General features: G+C 32.2%; 1 protein-coding gene across 1 annotated transcript in view; it reads right to left on the reverse strand.

Moving 5' to 3' along the window:
- Positions 1-24,018, reverse strand: part of LOC124365350 (probable serine/threonine-protein kinase yakA) — a 37,722-nt gene extending 13,704 nt beyond the window's left edge. Inside the window, exons 1-2 of the mRNA XM_046821325.1 lie at positions 23,709-24,018; positions 22,654-22,754 (exon numbers count right to left, since the gene is read on the reverse strand). Coding sequence (XP_046677281.1) covers positions 22,654-22,754; positions 23,709-23,898 — 291 coding nt within the window. The 5' untranslated portion in view covers positions 23,899-24,018. The remainder of the gene's footprint in view (positions 1-22,653; positions 22,755-23,708) is intronic.
- Positions 24,019-26,978: the final 2,960 nt, after the last annotated feature.

Here is a 26,978-nt window from a genome sequence, read left to right on the forward strand (position 1 = left end):
GACGACTAAAGGTACAACCCGGTCCATTAACAATCTAAGCCGTTAACAACGCCAGGTACTGTCCGTTTTATTCCCACTTCTAATCGTAAGAAACGACGACTAAAGGTGCAACCCGGTCCACTAATAAGCTAAGCCGTTAACAACGCCAGTTACTGTCCGTTTCATTCCCACTTCTAATCGTAAGAAACGACGACTAAAGGTACAACCCGGTCCAGTAATAAGCTAAGCCGTTAACAACGCCAGTTACTGTCCGTTTCATTCCCACTTCTAAACGTGAAACGACGACTAAAGGTACAACCCGGTCCACTAACAATCTAAGCCGTTAACAACTCCAGTTACTGTCCGATTTATTCCCACTTCTAATCGTAAGAAACGACGACTAAAGGTACAACCCGGTCTACTAATAAGCTAAGCTGTTAACAACGCCAGTTACTGTCCGTTTCATTCCCACTTATAAACGTAAGAAACGACGACTAAAGGTACAACCCGGTCCATTAACAATCTAAGCCGTTAACAACGCCAGTTACTGTCCGTTTTATTCCCACTGCTAATCGTAAGAAACGACGAATAAAGGTACAACCCGGTCCACTAATAAGCTAAGCCGTTAACAACGCCAGTTACTGTCCGTTTCATTCCCACTTATAAACGTAAGAAACGACGACTAAAGGTACAACCCAGTCCATTAACAATCTAAGCCGTTAACAACGCCAGGTACTGTCCGTTTTATTCCCACTTCTAATCGTAAGAAACGACGACTAAAGGTACAACCCGGTCCATTAACAATCTAAGCCGTTAACAACGCCAGTTACTGTCCGTTTTATTCCCACTGCTAATCGTAAGAAACGACGACTAAAGTTACAACCCGGTCCATTAACAATCTAAGCCGTTAACAACGCCAGTAACTGTCCGTTTCATTCTAACTTATAAACGTAAACGTAAGAAACGACGACTAAAGGTACAACCCGGTCCATTAACAATCTAAAGCCGTTAACAACGCCAGGTACTGTCCGTTTTATTCCCACTTCTAATCGTAAGAAAACGACGACTAAAGGTACAACCCGGTCCACTAATAAGCTAAGCCGTTAACAACGCCAGTTACTGTCCGTTTCATTCCCACTTCTAATCGTAAGAAACGACGACTAAAAGTACAACCCGGTCCAGTAATAAGCTAAGCCGTTAACAACGCCAGTTACTGTCCGTTTCATTCCCACTTCTAAACGTGAAACGACGACTAAAGGTACAACCCGGCCCATTAGCAATCTAAACCCGTTAACAACGCCAGTTACTGTCCGTTTTATTCCCACTTCTAATCGTAAGAAACGACGACTAAAGGTACAACCCGGTCTACTAATAAGCTAAGCCGTTAACAACGCCAGTTACTGTCCGTTTCATTCCCACTTATAAACGTAAAGAAATGACGACTAAAGGTACAACCCGATCCATTAACAATCTAAGCCGTTAACAACGCCAGTTACTGTCCGTTTCATTCCCACTTCTAAACGTGAAACGACGACTAAAGGTACAACCCGGTCCACTAATAATCTGAGCCGTTAACAACGCCAGTTACTGTCTGTTTCATACCCACTTCTAAACGTGAAACGTCGACTAAAGGTACAACCCGGTCCACTAACAATCTAAGCCGTTAACAACGCCAGTTACTGTCCGTTTCATTCCTACTTCTAAACGTGAAACGACGACTAAAGGTACAACCCGGTCCACTAACAATCTAAGCTGTTAACAACGCCAGTTACTGTCCGTTTCATCCCCACTTCTAAACGTGAAACGACGACTAAAGGTACAACCCGGTCCACTAACAATCTAAGCCGTTAACAACGCCAGTTACTGTCCGTTTCATTCCTACTTCTAAACGTGAAACGACGACTAAAGGTACAACCCGGTCCACTAACAATCTGAGCCGTTAACAACGCCAGTTACTGTCTGTTTCACTCCCACTTCTAAACGTAAGAAACGACGACTAAAGGTACAACCCGGTCCATTAACAATCTAAGCCGTTAACAACGCCAGTTACTGTCCGTTTTATTCCCACTGCTTAATCGTAAGAAACGACGACTAAAGTTACAACCCGGTCCATTAACAATCTAAGCCGTTAACAACGCCAGTTACTGTCCGTTTCATTCTAACTTATAAACGTAAGAAACGACGACTAAAGGTACAACCCGGTCCATTAACAATCTAAGCCGTTAACAACGCCAGGTACTGTCCGTTTTATTCCCACTTCTAATCGTAAGAAACGACGACTAAAGGTACAACCCGGTCCACTAATAAGCTAAGCCGTTAACAACGCCAGTTACTGTCCGTTTTATTCCCAATTCTAATCGTAAGAAACGACGACTAAAGGTACAACCCGGTCTACTAATAAGCTAAGCCGTTAACAACGCCAGTTACTGTCCGTTTCATTCCCACTTATAAACGTAAGAAACGACGACTAAAGGTACAACCCGGTCCATTAACAATCTAAGCCGTTAACAACGCCAGTTACTGTCCGTTTTATTCCCACTGCTAATCGTAAGAAACGACGACTAAAGGTACAACCCGGTCCACTAATAAGCTAAGCCGTTAACAACGCCAGTTACTGTCCGTTTCATTCCCACTTATAAAACGTAAGAAACGACGACTAAAGGTACAACCCGATCCATTAACAATCTAAGCCGTTAACAACGCCAGTTACTGTCCGTTTTATTCCCACTGCTAATCGTAAGAAACGACGACTAAAGTTACAACCCGGTCCATTAACAATCTAAGCCGTTAACAACGCCAGTTACTGTCCGTTTCATTCTAACTTATAAACGTAAGAAACGACGACTAAAGGTACAACCCGGTCCATTAACAATCTAAGCCGTTAACAACGCCAGGTACTGTCCGTTTTATTCCCACTTCTAATCGTAAGAAACGACGACTAAAGGTACAACCCGGTCCACTAATAAGCTAAGCCGTTAACAACGCCAGTTACTGTCCGTTTCATTCCCACTTCTAATCGTAAGAAACGACGACTAAAGGTACAACCCGGTCCAGTAATAAGCTAAGCCGTTAACAACGCCAGTTACTGTCCGTTTCATTCCCACTTCTAAACGTGAAACGACGACTAAAGGTACAACCCGGCCCATTAGCAATCTAACCCGTTAACAACGCCAGTTACTGTCCGTTTTATTCCCACTTCTAATCGTAAGAAACGACGACTAAAGGTACAACCCGGTCTACTAATAAGCTAAGCCGTTAACAACGCCAGTTACTGTCCGTTTCATTCCCACTTATAAACGTAAGAAACGACGACTAAAGGTACAACCCGATCCATTAACAATCTAAGCCGTTAACAACGCCAGTTACTGTCCGTTTCATTCCCACTTCTAAACGTGAAACGACGACTAAAGGTACAACCCGGTCCACTAATAATCTGAGCCGTTAACAACGCCAGTTACTGTCTGTTTCATACCCACTTCTAAACGTGAAACGTCGACTAAAGGTACAACTCGGTCCACTAACAATCTGAGCCGTTAACAACGCCAGTTACTGTCCGTTTCATCCCCACTTCTAAACGTGAAACGACGACTAAAGGTACAACCCGGTCCACTAACAATCTAAGCCGTTAACAACGCTAGTTACTGTCCGTTTCATTCCCACTTCTAAACGTGAAACGACGACTAAAGGTACAACCCGGCCCATTAGCAATCTAACCCGTTAACAACGCCAGTTACTGTCCGTTTTATTCCCACTTCTAATCGTAAGAAACGACGACTAAAGGTACAACCCGGTCTACTAATAAGCTAAGCCGTTAACAACGCCAGTTACTGTCCGTTTCATTCCCACTTATAAACGTAAGAAACGACGACTAAAGGTACAACCCGATCCATTAACAATCTAAGCCGTTAACAACGCCAGTTACTGTCCGTTTCATTCCCACTTCTAAACGTGAAACGACGACTAAAGGTACAACCCGGTCCACTAATAATCTGAGCCGTTAACAACGCCAGTTACTGTCTGTTTCATACCCACTTCTAAACGTGAAACGTCGACTAAAGGTACAACTCGGTCCACTAACAATCTGAGCCGTTAACAACGCCAGTTACTGTCCGTTTCATCCCCACTTCTAAACGTGAAACGACGACTAAAGGTACAACCCGGTCCACTAACAATCTAAGCCGTTAACAACGCCAGTTACTGTCCGTTTCATTCCTAATTCTAAACGTAAAAAGACGACTAAAGGTACAACCCGGTCCACTAACAATCTAAGCCGTTAACAACGCCAGTTACTGTCCGTTTCATTCCTACTTCTAAACGTGAAACGACGACTAAAGGTACAACCCGGTCCACTAACAATCTGAGCCGTTAACAACGCCAGTTACTGTCTGTTTCACTCCCACTTCTAAACGTGAAACGACGACTAAAGGTACAACCCGGTCCATTAACAATCTAAACCGTTAACAACGCCAGTTTTTGTCCGTTTCATTCCCACTTCTAAACGTAAGAAACGACGACTAAAGGTACAACCCGGTCCACTAAGAATCTGAGCCGTTAACAACGCCAGTTACTGTCCGTTTCATTCTCACTTCTTAACGTGAAACGACGACTAAAGTTACAACCCCGTTTACAACGCCAGTTACTGTTTACACATCACAGATTGTCAATTATTATCATATTATTTACAGTAAGTAAAGAAATACAGTGTGTAATCGATTGATAATTTTAATGATAAATATGGTTTTGTTCCTATAAGGATTTCAAGTTCGATTTAATATTAAATGTTATTCGACACTCTGCCTTACTTACAAACTGTATTATTACATGTAATTAATTCGCAGCTAAGATGTGTTTTAGCCTATTTTATAAATAACGATGGAGCCACTATTTTTGTAATAGTGGCAAACAATTTTATTTCAGATGATCAGCTCTGGAGTTAATGTCAGAGACATGAAAGACAAAAGTTTTACTAGAACAACTATTCAAAGCGCGATCCAATGGCCAGGTACTAATAATATAATGGAAGTTGAAATACTCAAACATATTTCTAAGCTGGAATAGATCTACATGTAAATTACATTTGGTTTTTCTGGTACTTTTATAATTTTGAGTATATTTTCAGAATAGCTAACAAGCATGTTAAAAATGTATTAATAATATATTAAAAGTGAAATATCTCCATAATTCCACGATTAAAAATTAATGAATTATTCTATTCAAATTTCAATTTTAAAATAGTAATTTTCCCTTCAGTCGTCACTTATACTTTTTTATTTCAGTTCTCAATCGAAATTAATCTTGTAATACATATTTAAAACTACAAAGTATATTCGTGTAAAATAAATATAGAAATCTTGCCTTCATTCATGATTCATTAAAAATACTTGCTTATACATTGGGTTCTGACTTCACCAAAACATAAAAATAATTCAATAAACTCTAATTTATACATATTTACCATTACATTTTAAAGTAAGTATATTACTTACTCTACAGAAAAATTGTATATTTATTTGATTTAAATTAGTGTAATACTCTGAGACAAAAGATACCGCTAAACTAAAATATCGGATTTTCTTTCTGAAGCAAATTTTATTGTTAAGAAAAATTCATGATTCCGTTGAAGATGACCGTGACATTTTTTGTTTTGGAATTCAGAATATCTAATCAGAAAACTATGTAAAGAAGTTAGAAACAAAATATTAGAACAAAACGTTAAATTAGAACTAAAAGCCGACCACAGTAACGAATAAAACACTAGTTTATAAAACATAGTGGTATAAAGGTGCGATGTACAGTCAAGAGGTACAGTCTGGTCCACTAACAACTCTGTAACTGACAAAGCTACTCTTTGCCTCTTTCTGTTTGCCTGTATGCCGTGTACAAGTATGTGTACATAGGGTTCACATATTATATTATATTATATTTGCCTTTGTGAAGAACTTGAACATGTTTCCATACTAAACAAGTTTCTTGCTAACCAAGTAATTTTTGAAACTACGTATAAAAGATGTAGAATCTATGAACATTCCGGTAAATAGTTAATAATGTAAATGCTTCACTTTCTTTAAGCAAACGTTTCAAGATTTAGCTAAGGCTTTGAATAGAACGTATGTGTCACTAATCATAAGTCACTTTCGACTGAAACTAAAATCTTAGTGCCTAGTTTTAGACGTTTCCTTTAAACAACGCTGCAACAATTTTGTAAAAATTCAGTTATATACTTGTTTTAGCGATTAATTTACGAGCACATAAGTATAAAGGCTTCCATGAAGGTGACATTGAACAGGTTTATTAAAATTTATTGCGAACTTATACATTCATAGTTACATAATCTCAAGTATAACACCTCAGTGTATGAATTGACAAAAACGTAAATGTAACTAAAGGGCATTTTTACATGCATAGAGATTGCTAGAAGGCCAGAAATCTTAAATCAAAACTCAAAAAAATCCACAGCTATACATAATAATGAAATTTAATTTTTTTGTTAATTCTGATCCAAACACTTGACTGATAGGATACCTTATTATCTCGACTGAAAGGATAGCTAATTTAGCTTAAGAAGGAGTTTCGAAGTGACTAATTTGTGCACAATGGCAAAATCCGTGCCAAGCTCAGCATTAATAATTGTTTAATATTACATGCAGACTTACAAGGAGGTTCATTCAAAGACAAGTCACATAAAAACTTTAGCACTAATAACGTTTTATCATAGTAAATATTAAACGGGTTTTATATTGTTTAGATTTTTCATAATTATATTGATCGATCTTTAAAGGGTTTGTAAGTGGGATAATAAATGCGCTTATAAATATAAATTAAGCGCATATATTCAAATCAATTAAATAAAGAGAGGACAATTATATATTTTCAAATGCTAACATTAAATTAAATTCTTTAACTACAGTAACTATGCCAATAAATCTAAATTCTTTCATAGTTCTAACAATTACTTACAATAATCAAACATAAACTTTTTAAGAATAAATCAAGGTCCACGCCAGACGTAATAGTAGCGACCATCCGCTCCATGAAATACAGTTTTAATGACGCCACAAAATGAGGGTGGCTGGATATTGAGATGATTTGAACAGGCAGGGCACTCAAAACTCGGCAAGCCGATATTTCAAATGACTTTGTCATACGTAACAGTTCTATGGTGGGGCATACGGAGGACTGAGGTCCTGGATCTTGACCCACTTGCACTCTTTTGTGCTACAAACTCATAGTCATAAGAGGAATATTTGGCAATTTCGTGTGGATCAAAGCATGAGTAAAAGAAAACATGTTAATATATCTCTGCTCAGCTTTAAAATATTTGATCAGTTATAGTATGGAGTCATGTGTTCATCTCTTGCTACGTCAAAAGCGTAGCGTAAACAGTAATTTTGAGACATTTGCAGTCCTTCACTCAGTGATAAAGTCATATCATTTAAGATAAAGTTGCAGTAAGTAAAGTAAGGGAATATTATTAATTTCACCAGAATTAGTTTCAACTCGGCTGGTAAAAGTTTTCACTAAATTATAAATAAAAACAGGTCAGATTGCGAAATTCCGAGGCTACAAGCCAATTTTCACCGATCCAGCATTAACCTCCACAAACGTGGAAAGAAAAACTGTAGATTTAACGATTTGCAATTTTCCATTAAGTGAGCTAGTATTGCTATCCTCGTGCCATCCTACGTAATCCAGTTAAAATGATAAATTAGTTAATAATGTAGTAAAAGAAAAAAAAGAATAAAAATATATAATAAGGTAGGCCTCATGAAGTAAGAAATTTTAGTTATTTCATCTCAATTATATCGTGTATGAAGTATAAGTTAATTAGGCAAGTCTAATATCGTTATAAATTAATAGAACTTATGAATGCGTCCCAAAATCATTTTATTGCAGGAAAGTCTGAGGTAAGTACCTAACGAAGATAGAAACACTGAATTCTCACAGGTGAAATAAGTAAATTTAGTCACCCAGAGAATAACCACAAAAACCACTAGGATGAGATTTGAACCAGTCGTATGTTTTACAATTTATCTTGAGGAGTTTAGCAAAAGAATATGTAACACAGTCCATTTTTTACGTTCCGTAAACACTCTCCTTAGTCAATACCGAAAAATGTAAATTAAACTGTATTTTTGATGCTAATATATGCCATTAACACGTCACTTTATCCTATCTTTGCACTGACAAACGGAATTACTAAAAGCTACTTTCGAATACTTATTGTAAAAAAGAAATCTCCATCAGGAAGAAATTTCCTCTGTAAAACATCACTTGCTGTATCTGATTAACCTCCAGTAGAGAGAAATTGTATGTTCTAGGACAACCGTTACACGGCCAAGGTCACACAACATCAATGACCCCTCGCCCCCCTCCACCCCCTCGCCCACAGAGGTCAATGACCCCTCGCCCCCCCTCCACCCCCTCGCCCACAGAGGTCAATGACCCCTCGCCCCCCTCCACCCCCTCGCCCACAGAGGTCAATGACCCCTCGCCCCCCTCCACCCCCTCGCCCACAGAGGTCAATGACCCCTCGCCCCCCTCCACCACCAGAGGTCAATGACCTTCAAGGTCATTCGATGACCTTGACTTTGGATTTCAAGGTCACACTATGACCTTGACCTTGGACTTCAAGGTCACCCGATGACCTTGACCTTGGACTTGAAGGTCACCCGATGACCTTGACCTTGGACTTCAAGGTCACTTAATAGCCTTGACCTTCAGTTGTAAGAACGTTTCGTCATAACACTTGAGTCGTCATACAACTGTGACAACACCTGGCTATACGTAGTTTACTTATTATGTACGTCATACAACTGTGACGTGTTAGCGTAATGATGTAATACTTAGGTGATTGCGCAGTGTAAACGCGCATGACTAGGAAATACCAGCCACGTGCAGTGCTAGGTTGTTTGTTGCATCAGCATAGGAAATACCAGTGTGATTAAGCCACGCGCAGTGCAAACTTGTTTGTTGCATCACCATATGAAATACATGTGTACTTTACATCCGCCAGAGATATCAGGTGATTAAAAATATGTTATTATATAAGTATAGGATTAATTTGATTGGTTAAAATTAATATAAATCATGATTCATAAGAATATTTTTTTATTGACGTCATAATTTTACTATAAAACCGAGTTATTTGTGAACGAAATCATTAGTAACGAACAACATTTCATAAAGTGATTATTTAGTTTGTGTGTGTGTGTGTTAATACAGGTAATTAAATATGGAACTTCCTAAAGAAAGGCTATTTCAACTTACCAATGTTTTTAAAGTTTTTGTGCGAGAACATTTAAATAAAACAAAAGTTGTTTTAGAATTAAACAATCAAACTTTTATATTAGATATTGATAATTGGAAAAAGTTTAAAAAAATATTTTTCTGTTATTGATACTGAATTTAGACTGAGACATAATAATTTCAATGATGATGATGAAGATATAACTGATTGACTTGATTATAGAACAGTATCATTTTCCAATCCTGTAGTCAGTAAATGTTATATGTTAGATGAGTATGAAGATAGAAAATCTGAATGGGAACAAATTGCAAGAGACAGAGATCGTTTTAGAAAAAGAATAGCTGAATTTGAAGAAGTGTTTAAATCAATTTTGAAAAAAAAACCAAGTGCAACGTGAGTGGAAAACTTTCATGTGTGTGTTAATGAAAGACGAGTTGTGAAACTTATACCGTCTCAAGGTCACCAACTTTGTGAACAGTAATGAGTGATTTAATAAACCATTATATTTCTTCACTTCCACTTGAGTTAAAATTTAAAATATTGCTTAACCTTTCATATGAAGATGTTTATTTTATAGAAAACGATTATTTTTGGTATCTATTTTGTAAAGAACACTGTATTGAAAAAAAACATGCAATATTTTCTTGGAAAAGTAATGTTATTCTTAATAAAACTTTAAATAAAGATTGTGTGCATGTAGTTTCTTTTTATGCATCTAGATTGTATTTGGGTCAAATTTATTCACATCAAATTTCTTCAGATTTTGTAGCTTACGTAGGTAATCATTTACATAAATGGTTACATATATTTTATAAAAAGGGAAATTGTTATGTTGAGGATGGGTGTATTACAAATTATGCAATATTTGTAGGTGATACTGAATTTAGTCTTTCTAGATTATTAGATATTAATATATTACGAAGTGTTACAATAGATTTTTTGAGAGTCAATTTTTATGATAATCTTAGAATTATAGATTTTTCAGAACACAATGATTATTGTTATGTATCAATATATAAAAATCTTCCAATAAATAACATCACTTTTCAAAAATTTAACGATTTAATATGGTTGCTTAAAGAAAATCAAAATGTAGTTGGTTTTTTAGTTTCAATGAACTGCTACTGTTATTGGTTAAATATGCTTGAGTGATAATATTCAGTTCATATTCATTCTACTTGTTGAACTGAACAGGTAATATGGAGTATTCTTACAGTAAAACTTTTATTGTTACAGGAGATATGAAAGTAGTTGTTAGCGGCTGGCAAAACCAAGTTCAAATTTGTATTGTAAATAAAGATAATAAACATAATTTCGCTTATATGGATCTTGATAAATGGACTGAATTTAAAAAACAAATTAATACTATTGATGGTGAATTTTGGAAGAGATTAAATTACCAATATAGTACTTAAAATATATTACTTTAATTTTTTGTTTTATAGGATGGAGTTTATACTGGACTTTCAAGGATTCAAAAACATTATCAACGATTTTGTCATAAAAGAGCTTGCTCTAATATCAACGGACGAGCAAGTGTACCAACTGCAGTTGTTTCAACCACCGTGTAATTTTAACAATCTCCCTACACATTTACAAAAACAAGTCAACTGGTTAGAGAAACAACATCACGGTTTACAATGGAGTTCTGGTGTTAAACACTATTCTGAATTGAAAGACGTTTTTAAAAATATAAAAATACAAGGTAAAATTTATGTAAAAGGCACTGAAAAAGAAACGTTTACAAAAAAATTGCTATCCGAATTCAATGTTGAAGTAATTAATCTTGAAAATCTCAATTGTCCTAGTTTATGTAATTTAAGAAAACAAATGAATGTAGATATATTGAAACCATGTGTGTTTAGTCATAATTCATCAAATTGCGCATATATAAATGTACATGCAATTTTAAATTGGTGGAAGAATACAAAATATGTTAAGGAAAATTTGGAAAAAATTAATACAGCAATCAAACTTTGTTCCACAATTGGTTACACAAATTTGTCAAAAGATCAATTAGAATATCTACCAAAAGAATATATATTAAATCACATTGTTAACATTGATTGTATTTATGATAAGTTACCAGTTTATTTGAAAAACGACAAGGACATATTAAAATCACTACGTTGTCAAGAGCATTTTTTCCCCAGACTTTGTGAAAATGATGGTCCACAATCGAAAATAAAGGACTGTTACTTTTGTAACTATGGTGAAAATTGTGTATAGTAAATAAATAAATGTGTGTGCTTTTGAAAAAAAAATGTTTTCTTTTTATTTACCTTGCACTTATTCTTTATAAATATAAAATAGTGTTATTTACTTTTTCATATCAGCTATGAGTGTAAAAGAGGAAATAGCAAAAGAACTGCACAGACAAGCGCGTAAAAATTTTCCTCGACGATATGTAGAATTGAAGGGATTAAAAGACTTATATCAAGCGGATTTAGTTGAAATGATACCTTATTCTAAATGTAATAAAGGTTATAAATATATAATGACAATGATTAATTGTTTTTCCAAATTTGCAATAGCTGTTCCGTTAAAATCAAAAAGCGCTACTGATGTTGCGCTAGCATTAGACCCGATTTTATCCAAATTTCCAATGAAACATATTCAAACTGATGCGGGAAAAGAATGGTTTAATGTGAAAGTTCAATCTTTATTCAATAAATATAATATCAATCATTATAAATCTTTCTCTGATTTAAAAGCAAGCGTCGTAGAACGTTGGAATCGCACATTGAAAAATAAAATGTGGATTTCGTTTAGTGTACAAGGTAACTATTGTTGGCTAAATATTTTACCTAATTTGGTAAAACAATATAATAATACCGTACACCGTACAATAGGAATGAGACCAATTGAAGTTAATAGTAAAAATGAAAGAAAAGTATTAACTAGAATTATAAATGCAAGAAAAACATTTTACCTGAAACAATCATTTAAGGTTGGTGATCGAGTCAGGATAAGCAGAGTTCGTAATATTTTTGCAAAAGGTTATTTACCAAAATGGAGCAATGAAATTTATACAATATGGAAAGTACAATCCACATTTCCTGTTACTTACATTTTGAAAGACGATAGAGGAGAAATAGTACAAGGTGGATTTTATCAACAAGAATTAAGTAAAACTAAATTTAACGATATTTATTTGATAGAAAAGATAATAAGACGTAAAGGTGATAAAGTTTTAGTACGCTGGCTAGGATTCGATGAATCACACGACAGTTGGATTAGTAAAGAAGAGCTGGTAAAATGAAATTTATTAAACAAACTGTTCAGTTACCGATATTAAATTTGGATAAGTTAGTAGAAGGAAATTCTGGTGAAATGCAAAAAAGTAAACGACACGGTGATTTACTACCTGATACAATAAGATGTATAATATGCGGTCCTTCTAACTGCGGTAAAACTAATTTAGTTTTAAACTTATTATTTTCGTCAAAAGGATTATTTTTTTCTAATGTTTATATTTTTTCAAAATCTTTATTTCAACAAAAGTATAAATTTTTACAATGTGTATTGGACAATATAAGTGGAGTAGGATATTTTTCTTTCTCTGATAAAGATGAGGTTCCATTTCCTAGTGAAATTAAACCGTATTCAATTATGATTTTTGACGATGTTATTTGCGATGGACAGAAAAACATAAAAAATTATTTTGCAATGGGACGTCATTGTAAGATTGACACTTTTTATATTTGTCAAACATACAGTTTTATACCAAAACAATTAGTACGAGATAATACAAACTTGATAATACTATTTAAACAAGATGATAAAAATTTACACCATGTATATAATGATCATGTAAATATAGACATGTCATTTGAACAGTTCAAAGAAATGTGTATCAAAGTATGGAATCGAGGGAAAAATAAATTTGTAGTGATTGACAAAGATAGAAGTTTAAATAATGGACGTTATCGTTCGGGTTTTGATATTTTTATAACATGATTTTAATAAAAGCTACAAACTAGCAAGAATTTCATTATTGTAGTCACACGTTTTGTTGAGTTAACATCATGGAGAAATTTGATGATTCTTGGTTTCAAAACAAAACAAAAGACGATGTGGTTAAAGAAATACATAAATTAAGAAAAAATATAAAAAATAAACATAGATCGATTGAACGAGAACAATTTGACACGGAAGAATTGTGGGAAAAACAATTGAAACCTGTATCAGAACCGTTAAAACAACTAATAAAAGAAGAACAACAAGAACAAGAACAAGATAATACTAAAAGAATTGAACGGAAACGAAAATTATTTAAAAACGAAATTGAATCTGATTCGGTTCCTGTAAAATTACGAGTTGTAAATCCTCCTCAGGGTTTAAAAAGAAAACAGAAAATTAATCTACCAACAAAACATGATTTTGAAAGTGATTATGAATACGATGATGGTACTTTAGACATTCCAAAATCTAAAAGAGGAGCAACTCAAATTCTGAATGATGATAACAGTGATATGGAAACAGTTGGAACGGATGAAGAGGAAGAAGAAATGGAAACAACAACAACAACTGCTGTTACTCCAGCAAGATCAGACGTTTTTGAAAAAATATATCAAACCCGGCCTACGGGTGAGGAATTATTAAAAACACCCGAAGGAAAACAACTTGCTAAATATTATATTGATAAAAATTTTACAGGTAAAATAGCCAAAGAATATTTTTCTAAATTAATAACAGGCACTAAACATATAGATCATAATTACGGGTTACATGTTGAAGGTGATTCTTGGAAAATCGGTGATAAACTTGTAGATATTGACGGTGATGATTTAATTATTGATGGAATACGATATGAAGGAACACGAGGACTTTATGAATTAATATTTATGAATAATCCTAATGCATATATTTATTCTGAAGATGGTTTAGAAAACTATTATTTAATTATAATGCAAACCAATGTACATAAATCTAATTATTCGTCTTCAGGAAAAATAAGATCAAATAGAGGCATCAAGTATAAAAATATTATTTCTCGATTATTAAAGAGAAGAAAACCGAAATCTACGAAGACCACTAATACCGATGAAAGTGGTAATCAACAACAACAACAACAACAAGCGGCCTCAGGTAGTGGAATAGTATTGTCTAATTTTTCTTCTTTAGAAAAAACAAAATCACAGTCAAACAAAGATAATAATAATAATTTTCCAATACTTAAGAAAAGAAAAGCAAATTCTGCGATGATGATGAACACTTATACAGATGAAATTAATCACCAGGAAACGGCAGCAGACAGTGGAATAATATTATCTAATTTAAAACCAGATGTAATTTACTATGATGATCCTAACGAACTGGTCGATAGGTTGAGAATACTATTGGCTTCTCAAAAGGCGGGCAATACAGCACATTCAAATGAAATAAATTCAATATTAGAAGAGTTATATGAATTAAGGGATAAATTATTTTAATAAATAATGATTACAATACTTGTATTTTTCATTTTTATTTCAACCTTTGTATCTGATAGTAGCTATGAGTGTAGATAAGTTTGGTCACTTTTCGAATGGTAGTGGTATTAGTTCTAGTAGTAATCTGAGAGGACCTAAGGGTGATGGATTCCATATCGACGGTGATGGAAACTATGATGTATTAAATAAGAGAATTTGTAATCTAGGTGACGCGGCAAAACCTAATGATGCAATAAATTTTAGTATTTTCAGCGATGCTATTCAAAATTGTCTTACAGTAATAAATGATAAAGTTGAAGAATTAAAAACTGATTTTCAGGGAAAAGTAAGCGGTTTAATTAATCATCTTGAAACTAAATTGAAAAATGAAATAAAAAATAGAGAGCAATCGATTTTCAATATACAAAATTATTACATCGCGCTGGTTAAAAAAAGAAGGATCGTCAATGTTAGTGCCAGTATTAATGATAACGATGTTGTGATAAGACAAGAACTAAACTCAACTAGAGAAAAATTAGAGCAAACCGATAGAGAAATAAAAATAAACACTTTAGATTTAAAAAGCGAATTCGAAAATTTTACTAAAAACGATTTTATAAATTTAAAAAATGATTTTTATAATTTTAAATCACATGTTCGTGATACGATTCAAGAAATATTAGAAGAATTGGAAGACGATAAAGAAGACGTTTAGTACAATTATATATTATGGCTAGGAGAAAAAACAGTTGTGCTAGTAGTTATCAAGGCTCGGGACTGATAACATCACTTGCCAATGCAGCAGGTTCAGTTTTAAATAAAGCAATCGATATTTTACCAACGGAAATACACTTACCAAATTACCAGTTTTGTGGTCCAGGAACTAATTTGAATAAGAGACTTGCATTAGGTCAAAAAGGAATTAATAAACTTGACTCTTTGTGCCGTCAACACGATATAGCGTATGCAAAGTATAGTGATAATAAACAGAGATCTATTGCGGATCGTATATTAGCTGAAGGCGCTTGGGAAAGAGTTAAAGCATCTGATTCAAGTTTAGGTGAAAAAGCAGCCGCATGGGCAGTTACTAATATCATGAAAGCAAAAACCAAACTTGGAGGAGGAGGAGGAGGAGGTGGAAAAAAGAAAAAGTCAAACAATTGCTTTAAATGTAAGAAAAAAATAAAAAGGAAAGTTAGTAAAAAGAAAACGGTTAAAAAAGGTAAAGGTCTATATTTAAGACCGTATAAAGGTTCTGGTCATTCAAAAAAAAATCACAATGTACTCGTCAAAAATAATCGATCGTTTAGCTAATAGACCATTAACGAATAAAGATATAATAAAATGTGCAAAAAAACTTAAATTACCACATTTCAGAGGGGTTTTTATGCGTGATTTACTACCAATTAGAATACGTAATAAAGAATCTGCAATTATAAATTTAGACAGTTATGCAGGACAAGGTACACACTGGGTATGTTTTTACAAAATAGGTTTAAATGTTGAATATTTCGACAGTTTCGGGAATTTACGTCCACCAATTGAAATTCAAAAATATTTAAAAAGTGTTGATGGTAACAAAGTGAATATAAAATATAATTATTTTCCTAGACAACGAGCCGGCACAGTGAATTGTGGTCATTTGTGTTTAGACTTTCTAGCCGTGCGAAGATGATTTGTGTTACTGGAAAACATTCAAATTTAAAATGTTCTCTTTTTCCACCACTGGATTTGAGTTCGTCTGATGAGTGGGAAATGGGATTTTTAGATTTAATGACATATAATTCAATTCCAAATGTTGAAGAAGATATAAATAATAAAATCAAAATTGGTACAGACGTGCTGAGTTTACCAACTGGTGCATACGAGATAGAAGATATTAAGAATTATATTATAAAAGATTTAGAAGAAAAAAAATCTTCTACCACTTTTAATCTTGTTGCAAATAATAACACACTTCATTGTGAAATATTATGTAATCAAATTGTAGACTTTACAGTTCCAAATTCTATAGCGAATCTATTAGGATTTACAAATAGTCAAAAATTAGAAGCAAATAAATGGCATATATCAACTAATCAGGTCGCCATTAATAAAGTGGATATCATTCGAATCACTTGTAATATTGTTAAAGGATCTTATAGAAACGGGATAGAAGGCCATGTGCTTCATGAGTTTTATCCTGCTGTAGCACCTGGTTATAAAATTGTTGAAAAACCAAACATTGTTAAATACTTACCAATTACAAAACAATCAACATTAGGTGAATTTTATATAACATTAGAAGATCAAGAAGGGAACTTAGTGAACTTTAGAAACGAAGAAATCAATTTAAGAGTTGATATAAGAAAAAAACAGAAATAAATAATAATGGGTATTGTATTTCCGATTAGAGAAAATAACAATAACAGTATTACAACTAGCGTTTCTAGTATAAGAAATAATAAATTTAAAAAAGATATTAGTCATGGTCGAACTTTGAAACCGTTAACATTGAAAAATTTAATTTTTCTACAAAATCTTCCGGAATTTAAACGAATTAAAAATGAGTAATATATTAAATGTTAATGAAAATATAGAAATTGATGAATCGCTTATAGAATGGGAATGGCATTCTCACAATCCATACACATCTAATTCTTTTAAAAATAGTGATGAAATTCGTATTCCTGTTCATCAACAAGACGCATATACGTGTCCTAATAAAAGTTTTTTACTAATTGAAGGGAAAATTATTAAATCTGCTGATTCAAAAGATGATACTACTTCAAGTCTAATTAATAACTGTATGGCTTTCTTATTTGATGAAATTAGATATGAAATTTGTGGAACGGAAATTGATCGTGTAAAAAATGTTGGTATAACTAGTACTATGAAGAATATACTTACACTGAAACCGGGAGATGAAAACTGGATTAAGAATGCAGGCTGGAATCCACCATCGATGGACGTTCTTGCAGATAAAACTAATTTTTCATTTTGTGTACCGCTCCAATTGTTATTGGGGTTTGCAGAAGATTATAAAAAAATACTTTTGAATGTAAAACAAGAATTAGTGCTCATACGCGCATCAACTGATAAAAATGCAATTTTTCAAGCTACACCAAGTCTTCACGATTGTTCATTTCAAATAAATAAGATTGTTTGGAAAGTTCCTTATGTTCGTGTTGATGATAATATAAGATTATCATTACTAAAGATTACTGACTCTGATCAGCCCATAACAATGGCGTTTAGAAGGTGGCAAATTCATGAATATCCCTCACTTCCTGTTTCTAAAGCTCAGACTTGGACTGTTAAAACTACATCTTTGGTGGAAAAGCCTCGATATGTAATAATAGGCTTTCAAACAAATAGAAAAGATAAAAATGATAAAAATTCATCACATTTTGATTTTTGTGATTTGGAAAATGTAAAACTTTATCTAAATAGCAAGTATTATCCTTATGATAATTTCAATGGATGCACAGCACTTATGTATGAATTGTATTCAAGATTCCAGTCTTCATATTATGCAGGAAGTGATAACCAACCTTGTCTGAGTAAAAATGAGTTTCTACAAAAATTTCCACTTTTCGTTATTGATTGTTCAAAGCAAGTTGATACAATAAAAACCGGAGCATTGGATATAAGAGTTGAATTGCAGGCAAACAAAGACTTTCCAGCTGGAACTGCAGTTTATTGTTTAATTATAAATGATGCAATTGTACAGTACACACCATTATCAGGAATTGTAAAAAAGATTATATAAAAAAATAAATATGATTTTTTTTGTAAATATTGATGTGTTATTATTTTATCCTTATATTTAAATTAGGAAATAGGAGGTAAAATAAGTACAATAGTATATGGTAATTCAATTGTATGTAAATATATTTGATAATAATACATAATATTAGTACAATATTTACAAAAAATTAGTATAATATTAATAAAAATAATAACAAATATAATATAATATACAGAAATGGATATGTAAAAATTAAATTTTCAATTTTGTGTGACCATACGCTAATGTGTGTACTCCGTCTTTTTGAATACATCTTTTATCATCATTTCCATTTAGAGCCAACTTGTTTATTGTTACTGTTCTTAGAGTATGTTTTTTTGATTGAAACATTCTCATTTCTTTTCTAATATTACATGATGAAAATAAACAATTTTTATAATCATAAAAATTAATATGATTTTTTATTACAGATTTTGTTACACCTTTAGCTTTTTTTAATTTCATCTTTTTTTCTTCTAAATACAAATCGTTCATAGTTCTGTAGGTATAAAGTTTGCTTCTTAATCCGATAAATTCTACTATAGGAATACCCATACATTCGTCTTTAAAACAGCCTAATTTTTTTTATTTTCTACAAAATAACATTTATGATTTTTTGGATAATCTGACATATCAAAATATTTTTTTATACTTAAATTATTGAAATCTTCATATAAATCTTTAGTGAATATCTCATAAAAAAATGAATCAGTATCAATATAAAGTAAGTTTATTTTATTTGGATAAAATGGTTTCATTATGTTATAATGAAAATCGTACATGTGAAATTTGCTTAATTCTAAGACTGTAAATCCAATATAAATAGGTTTATTAAACAATACAACATCTTTACTACATTCTACTGCGCTTAAATTTTCTGAATAAACTATTCGGTTTTTAAAATTAGGTCTGGAAATCAATTTTGACAATCTTTTCTCAGTATTTACTAATTCTAAATTAAGTCTGTCTCGAACATTTTCTATTGATTTGCCAAACATTGCATTATTAAGTAATGTATTAAAGTCTTTTTCAAATTCATTATTCGACTGTTTCCTCTTTTCAGTGTTAAATAAAATATATGATTTAAGCCAAGGACTCTGATTGAATTGTAAGATTCGATGTATTCTTTTTAAAACTAATCCATTATCTAGTGCCTGTTTTAAGTTGACATAATGACACACATAATATTCTTTATCATTAAGAGTAGTGAGTAATTTAACTTGTTTTGAATTTGGCGGACATTGTTTTTCAGGTAGAAATGGTAAATCATTATGATAATCGTGTAAATATGATGGATAACCAATATTACATTCAATAATATATCCAATAGGACTATCATTTGTTATTGATTGTACATTGAATCTTTTTATTTCTTTATTTGTTAACCATCTAAATCCATCTTTTGGCATAGGTTTGATCATAGCCCAGCCATATAAATTATTTGCATCTATATATGTCAAATAATTAGAGGGTTTATTACAATCAAATAATGTATCATTTAAATCTTTATTGTTTGCTATAGCGTGTCTTTTTATACAACTAGTAATACCGCCACGTATTCCTTTTTCAATAAACATATACATGTCATAATTGTTTAATAATTCAAATTCTACTTCTGTAAATTTTAACATCGCATCAAATGTTAAACTAGGAAGAGTTAGGTAATTAGCTGGATCTAATTCATAATTATTAAGACATATAATGCGGAAATTTTCAAATATATCTGCTAATAATAATACATCAGTTTTTAGATAAAAATCAGAATAATCACCTAATGTTTGACAGTTAAATCGTGACCAAACTTTTTTGGCATGATCAAATTCTTCATTTGAAATATGTTCTTCTAACATTTTGTTAAAAAAACATTCTTTTGCAGGTAATTGAGTTTCTTCCAATTTTTCCCACGAATCTGTATATTCATAAGGATACACACCTTTTCTAGTAACAAAGGGTAAATCATTTTCATTATTAAAAAATAATTTAGTATGATAAAATCTTTCTTTTGGTAAATTATTTGCTAACTGAGCTAGACTGGTATTTAAAAATCTAAAACTATCAAGAAAACGTAATTTAATTTTACCAGTCGTGTTTTTAGAAAAACTAACATATTTTTCTGAAGAATTCGGAATAACATTAATTTTTTGTTGGTCACAACCTAACTGTTTAACAATAAAATGTGTGTCATAATTAGAACTTCCATGCAAAAATATTGGTAAACATGTTTGATTTTTTCTTTTCAAATTACATTTGTTACAGAGTAAATTTCTAAAACGTCCAGTAAAGTGACAATGATCTTTTACAGGTTGTTCAATCATGGTAAATTCTAAATTACACAATTCACAATTATTAATAGATTTAATTCTATTTCTTTCATAATCACTCAATGGTATCATAGGTCTATTAATATCAATTAATTCTGCTAACAAATTTGCAATTGAAATTAGATAATCCATAAATTTTGAAGCTGCATCAGGACCTCTATAAAGATACGGTTCATTTGGCAATTGAGATGTCATATGTTCCGGAAAGTCTTTATCAATAACTAAATACACACAAAAACTCATTGGTTCATGTATTTCATTAATGGTTGTGTACTTTGATTGCTGTTCATCAACTTTTTTCAAAATACATTCAAAATCGCAGTAAGCAACAACTGGAACCTTAAACTTAAAATGAAAATTTGTAAATTTTAAAATTGATGGATTATCCGGCATTTGTGCTTTTAACGGCTTATTGATTTTACAGTTTAATTTGTGAGCATTTAATTTTACTTGTTTATCAATTCCTGAATAATGAGCAAAACATCTTTTAAAAAATATCATTTTTTTCGTATTGAGTGAAATTTGTGTTCTAATTAATCTTGAAAAATCATTAATATAACAATAGTGGTTAATACCTTGATCGTTGGACAATAACAATAAATCAAAATGATTTTCAGCTTCTTCTTCACATACTCTGAGTGGATAAATTTCGAATGTTTTATTTATACCATAAACATTTACACTTATTCCAAAATTATTTTTTTCGAATTTTTTAATTTGTTTTAAAGTGCATGGATAAACTAAATCATTAAAATTGAAGTTATTAATTATAGATGTATATCTTTCATCTACACGTTCTCTATGCTCGCCTTCTACATAACGAGCTAGAATTGACCATTGAAAACATTTATCATCATCTAGATTTTGCGGATTAATAATAGCTTTTTTATTTTGAATACACTTTGGAAGAGTAATGTATGAAGAGCCGGCTAATGGTCTATACTTACTACATCGTACAAGAATTCCATCTACAGAATGTAATGTCCAACCGCTACCTTTTCCTAAATAATCATTTTCTTCACCACAAATTTTTGTAAACATATTTCTCAAGATATTATTTAAAGAATTTTCACGAAACACTGTAAAATTAGAGGTTTTAAAAGCCACTTCTTGAGTCTCCTTTGTAAAAGGTTTCATATAAGTACATTCAACAACAATGTTAAATTTTAATGCTTCATATTCATTTAGTAAATTTAATATCAACTGTTTTATTTCTTCTTTAGAAACTTGTAAAATTAAACAAATATCTTTTAAATTTTTGTCTTGGTTTTTCAAATAGTACGTTTTTAAAATACCTTTAAACGCATTTTCAATTTCTATAAATTTATAATTTGGACATACTAATTTTAATCTGTGTTTTTTTCGTTTTAAATTGGGAACTTCTAATAATTTATTTTCATCAGAAGATAATGATGATGATGATGTAGATGGTGATAGAGAATAATTATTTTCCTGTTCTAATTCCATGAGCTCTTCTTCTTCATTATTATCAATGTTCATTGGTTCAGAAACAAAAGTATGTTTTCTTTTTTTAAATGTTAGAAAAGATTCCATTATTTATGATCTGAAAAAGAATAAAAATAATTATTTTAATCCTGTTGATCCAAAACCATTTTCATCTCTACTAGTTTTTTCTAACACACTGTTTTTAGTAACCTCCTCAATATCAGGCCAAACTATTCGCTCGCAAATTAATTGAGCTATTCTATCACCAATTTCTACACTGAAATTATCGTTTGATAAATTGAACAGCACTATTCCTACGTTTCCTCTATAATCTGGATCAATAACTCCAGCACCTACATGTATACCGTTTTTTAAAGATAGACCTGATCTCGGCGCTATTCGACCATAACACTCGTCTGGTAATACTATCGCAATATTTGTTTTTACTAATTTACGATCCCATTTTTTTATAAGTACATTTTCTCCACTTCTTAAATCAAAGCCCGCAGCTAATGGTGAACAACGTTCGGGTGGAAATCCATTTTCCGACAGTCGAATAAATTTTAGAGTGTTACTAGCTGAAAAAATAATAACTAATTAATTAATATAGAAAATTATTGTAAAATCAATAAGACATAGTAAGCCTAAAAATATTTAACAAACTCTACTTAACATTTAGTACGATTTGTCTTTTTTATCAAATGTAACTGTTTCTTGTTTTAAATTGTCCATTTTTAACATGTTTTGACCAACAGACGTTAACACATTGTTAATTACTTCAAACTTTCTTTTGTCTTCTGGATTTTTTTTAACGTCTAATAAAAAATAGCCTTTTTTCGATACTTTTTGCCAGTATTGTTTTTCACTTTTACATTTTTTCAAATCTTTAACATCGGTGATTTCAATTTTAATTAAATGAGTACCAGTCTCGCCAGGTGTTGATATTTTTCTTTTTTGATCGCCAGACTGGTACTGTAAATGTTGTGATATGAATAAGGATTTATTATTTTTATGGTTAAATAATTTAGCAAATTTGTCAACCTCATCATCGTCATCATCAAAGTTTAGTTGATCTGAATCAGACGAATAATCACTTTTTGGTCTTTTAACTCCTTTTCTCAATTTTTTACTCTCTTTTTGTTCAGTATTACCTTCTAATTCTATTAATCTACTTCTTCCGATATCCTGAATCTTTTGTACAATATTTAGTGGAAACGAAACATTAGTAACATTTTTTAATACATCATCAAAAATACTTAATAACATGTCATACGTGTGCTCTTCTAATAAATAATAAACCTGTTTATCTGCAGATAAGTCATTATTTTCTACTAGGTAATATTTAGTCAAAGAATCACATAAGTTTTGGAAAATAAATAGCAGTTGTACTGCTATAGGGTTCATGCAAATGTCTTTTGATTTTTTCAGTTGACTAACCAATTGTTCCCAACTATCCAAACTTCGAAACCCAATCATCCATAAATTTTCTATAATCTGTGTCAATATTAAGAAACTCATCATTGCTGACGTACCGAAAGATGAAGAAGTAGACGGTTGTTGTGTCAGCTGCTGTTGCTGTTGCTGTTGCTGTTTCTGTTGCTGTTTCTGTTGCTGTTGCTGTTGCTGTTTAAGTGGTGGAGGTGGAGGAGTACTTAGAAGCTTACGTAGTATTGAAGAATGCTCTTCGGATTGTGTCAAGTCAACGACTGTTTCAGAATCCATTTCTAAAACACAAAATTAAAATCGTTAATAATCAATACAAAAGAAATTTAATATTTTTTAAATTACAAAATTTAAAATGCACTGTTTTCATCTATTTAATAAAACCAAATTAATACTAGTTTAACACAATTTGTAAATAATTTACCAATAGTTAGTTTTGGAAAAAACAACATATTTTTCAAAAAACGTAGAAAATAATGGAACGTAATTGTATGAAATACATACCTGTATATTAGAAGTGTCTTGGAAAGCATGAACAGAACACTGTTGGGTAAAACTTCTCCTCAGCTTATAAAGAAACCTCAAGGCTGTATCACACGTTGCATAACTACACTTGTTTACTCTACACGCACTTCGTTGAATCCATTACCATAGTGAATAAATACTTATTATTATACTGTTGCAACAAAATTGCACTGCGCGTGGCTTAATCACTCTGGTCATCCGCTTTATTAATATTAATGAATCAAAAACTCCAGAAGGAAAACTACTTCCTGCGCATGTCTTGTGTCAACATACAATATCAGTAATACCACAAACTATTACAATGATCTCATATTTACGTCATAAATATTACATCATAAGTAAACTACGTATAGCCAGGTGTTGTCACAGTTGTATGACGACTCAAGTGTTATGACGAAACGTTCTTACAACTGAAAGTCAAGGCTATTAAGTGACCTTGAAGTCCAAGCTCAAGGTCATCGGGTGACCTTGAAGTCCAAGGTCAAGGTCATCGGGTGACCTTGAAGTCCAAGGTCAAGGTCGTAGTGTGACCTTGAAATCCAAAGTCAAGGTCATCGAATGACCTTGAAGGTCATTGACCTCTGGAGGTGGAGGGGGGCGAGGGGTCATTGACCTCTGTGGGCGAGGGGGTGGAGGGGGGCGAGGGGTCATTGACCTCTGTGGGCGAGGGGGTGGAGGGGGGCGAGGGGTCATTGACCTCTGTGGGCGAGGGGGTGGAGGGGGGCGAGGGGTCATTGACCTCTGTGGGCGAGGGGGTGGAGGGGGGCGAGGGGTCATTGACCTTTGTGTTGATGTTGTGTGACCTTGGCCGTGTAACGGTTGTCCTAGAACATACAATTTCTCTCTACTACCTCCAATTTATTTAACGCCTGTAATTGCAAGTATCGAAGTATTTATGGTTTTTCGTATTCTCGTATCTTTAGAATTCAATTAACACTTTCCACTTTATTATCTTTTTAGGCATAAAACAGCTGAAATCGCCCTCAAAGTGTTTACATGACTTCACTTCGTGTCACGAGATGAAAGTTCCCCATTCTCGGTCAAAACGTCATCTTCCTCCTTTTAATTGGCAATTATGGTTGGGCTAATTTACTTCCTTCATTAAACTACTTAGTTTCCGCCTTTTAGGTTTAGTGTGTTCAGATGTAGTAAATTTCTTTATAAATATTAAACTCTAAAAAATACTTTAAAATTCGGATCCTACATTTTATAAACATCACTACGTTGAAGAACTCAAGATCAGAAAAAAGGTAATAAGTATTTATCATTATTATTTAAACCTTTTTATACTCTTGCTTTCAAACTGTTAGACTTTTACTACAAACACAACTGTTGAGGTTTTTACTTTACAACTTAAGTTTAGGTTTAATCCCTCGCAAACAATGGAAATATAATTAAACTTAGTGAAGGAAAATAGTAAAATCCATGATGAAAGGCATTTCTCAAGTTAAAAACAGCTGTTTTGTAAAAAAATAATTTGTCTTCTTTGATATAAAACAGCTTTTCCTATTTAACAGTTAAAAAAGGATGGAGGAAATATATCTTACTAGGTTTAATGCACAGAATTTACTCAAATCTCGAAGACACTTCTCAGGTCCAGGACAAACTATAGTATGTAAGTGACAGGAAGTCGATCGAAAATTCACGTTTCGAGGATGTATAAAAGTTAAAGTTGAGGAATCACTCTTCCATTATTTCGTATTCAACAGTTAATCAAATCTTGTCATTATCTGAACAGCTGATCTCGTTCTATCTCAGATTGTGTAATATTACATGTCATGAAGTCATTGTTTATAAGAATTCCAGTGTTGTTAACTAAATTCAAACATCATGTTGAGAATATATAGAACTTAACATATCGTTTGGGAAGCAATATTCTATTGTTTACATCATGTTGAGACGATATAGAACGTTAACGTTGAGTAATCACTCTTCTATTGTTTCGTATTTAGTCAGCTTACGAGTAAATCCAATCTTGTAGTTCCCTGAACTGCTGATCTTGTTCTACCTCAGGTTGTGTGATATTATACAAGAGAAAATTGTGAAACTTTTTTAAATAATAACGATAATTATGAACGTGTTAGATCCTTTTATCTTATATATTAAGGTTTTTATAATTTATGTCAGTTATAAAAATATAATTTTGATTTTAATTTGACGGTAAAGGATCAAATGACATAATTTTGAATCCAGGAATACACTTGTATGTTTCGTAGTACCTAATTCTCTCATAGAAAAATAAATGTTTTGGTAAAACAATGTATTGCTAAAATGTTATGGAAAATATTTCATCATTATTTAAATACCAGAACACAGTAAAAAAATACTTAAACAGTCAATACAAGGTATTAAAAGCGATCACCCCTCTGAAAGATTTATGAACATTCTTCAGTCCAAAAAAGAGACTTGGGGATTTTTATGCATAAACAGATACCCTACTACCTGTACACACAAACAGAACAGAACAGAACAGAACACGAACAATATTCAAAGGCAGCTTTCCTGTTTATAAAGAAATATGTATCATAACAATAAAAATCCATTTTTGTGCCAACACATAAAATTTTCACAATGTTAACCGAATTTACATTTTGAAAATATCTATTCTTTATTTTTCTTTATAATTGTATGTGTTTGTGCGGTTTTATGTTTTTGTTATAATTATATAAGTTTATCCAACATAAATATTTTTAAGAATTTTCATTTTATGATTTTCTATAGAATTCTAAAAATACTTCAGTGTGATATAAATCATAATTATTAAGACAAATAAAATAACCATTAATTAGTATAATAACGGAAATTAAATTACATGTTGCGTGTCGTGTTTGCCT

This window comes from Homalodisca vitripennis, chromosome 6, assembly GCF_021130785.1.
Source record: "Homalodisca vitripennis isolate AUS2020 chromosome 6, UT_GWSS_2.1, whole genome shotgun sequence".
In the NCBI taxonomy this organism is placed as follows: Eukaryota; Metazoa; Arthropoda; class Insecta; order Hemiptera; family Cicadellidae; genus Homalodisca; species Homalodisca vitripennis.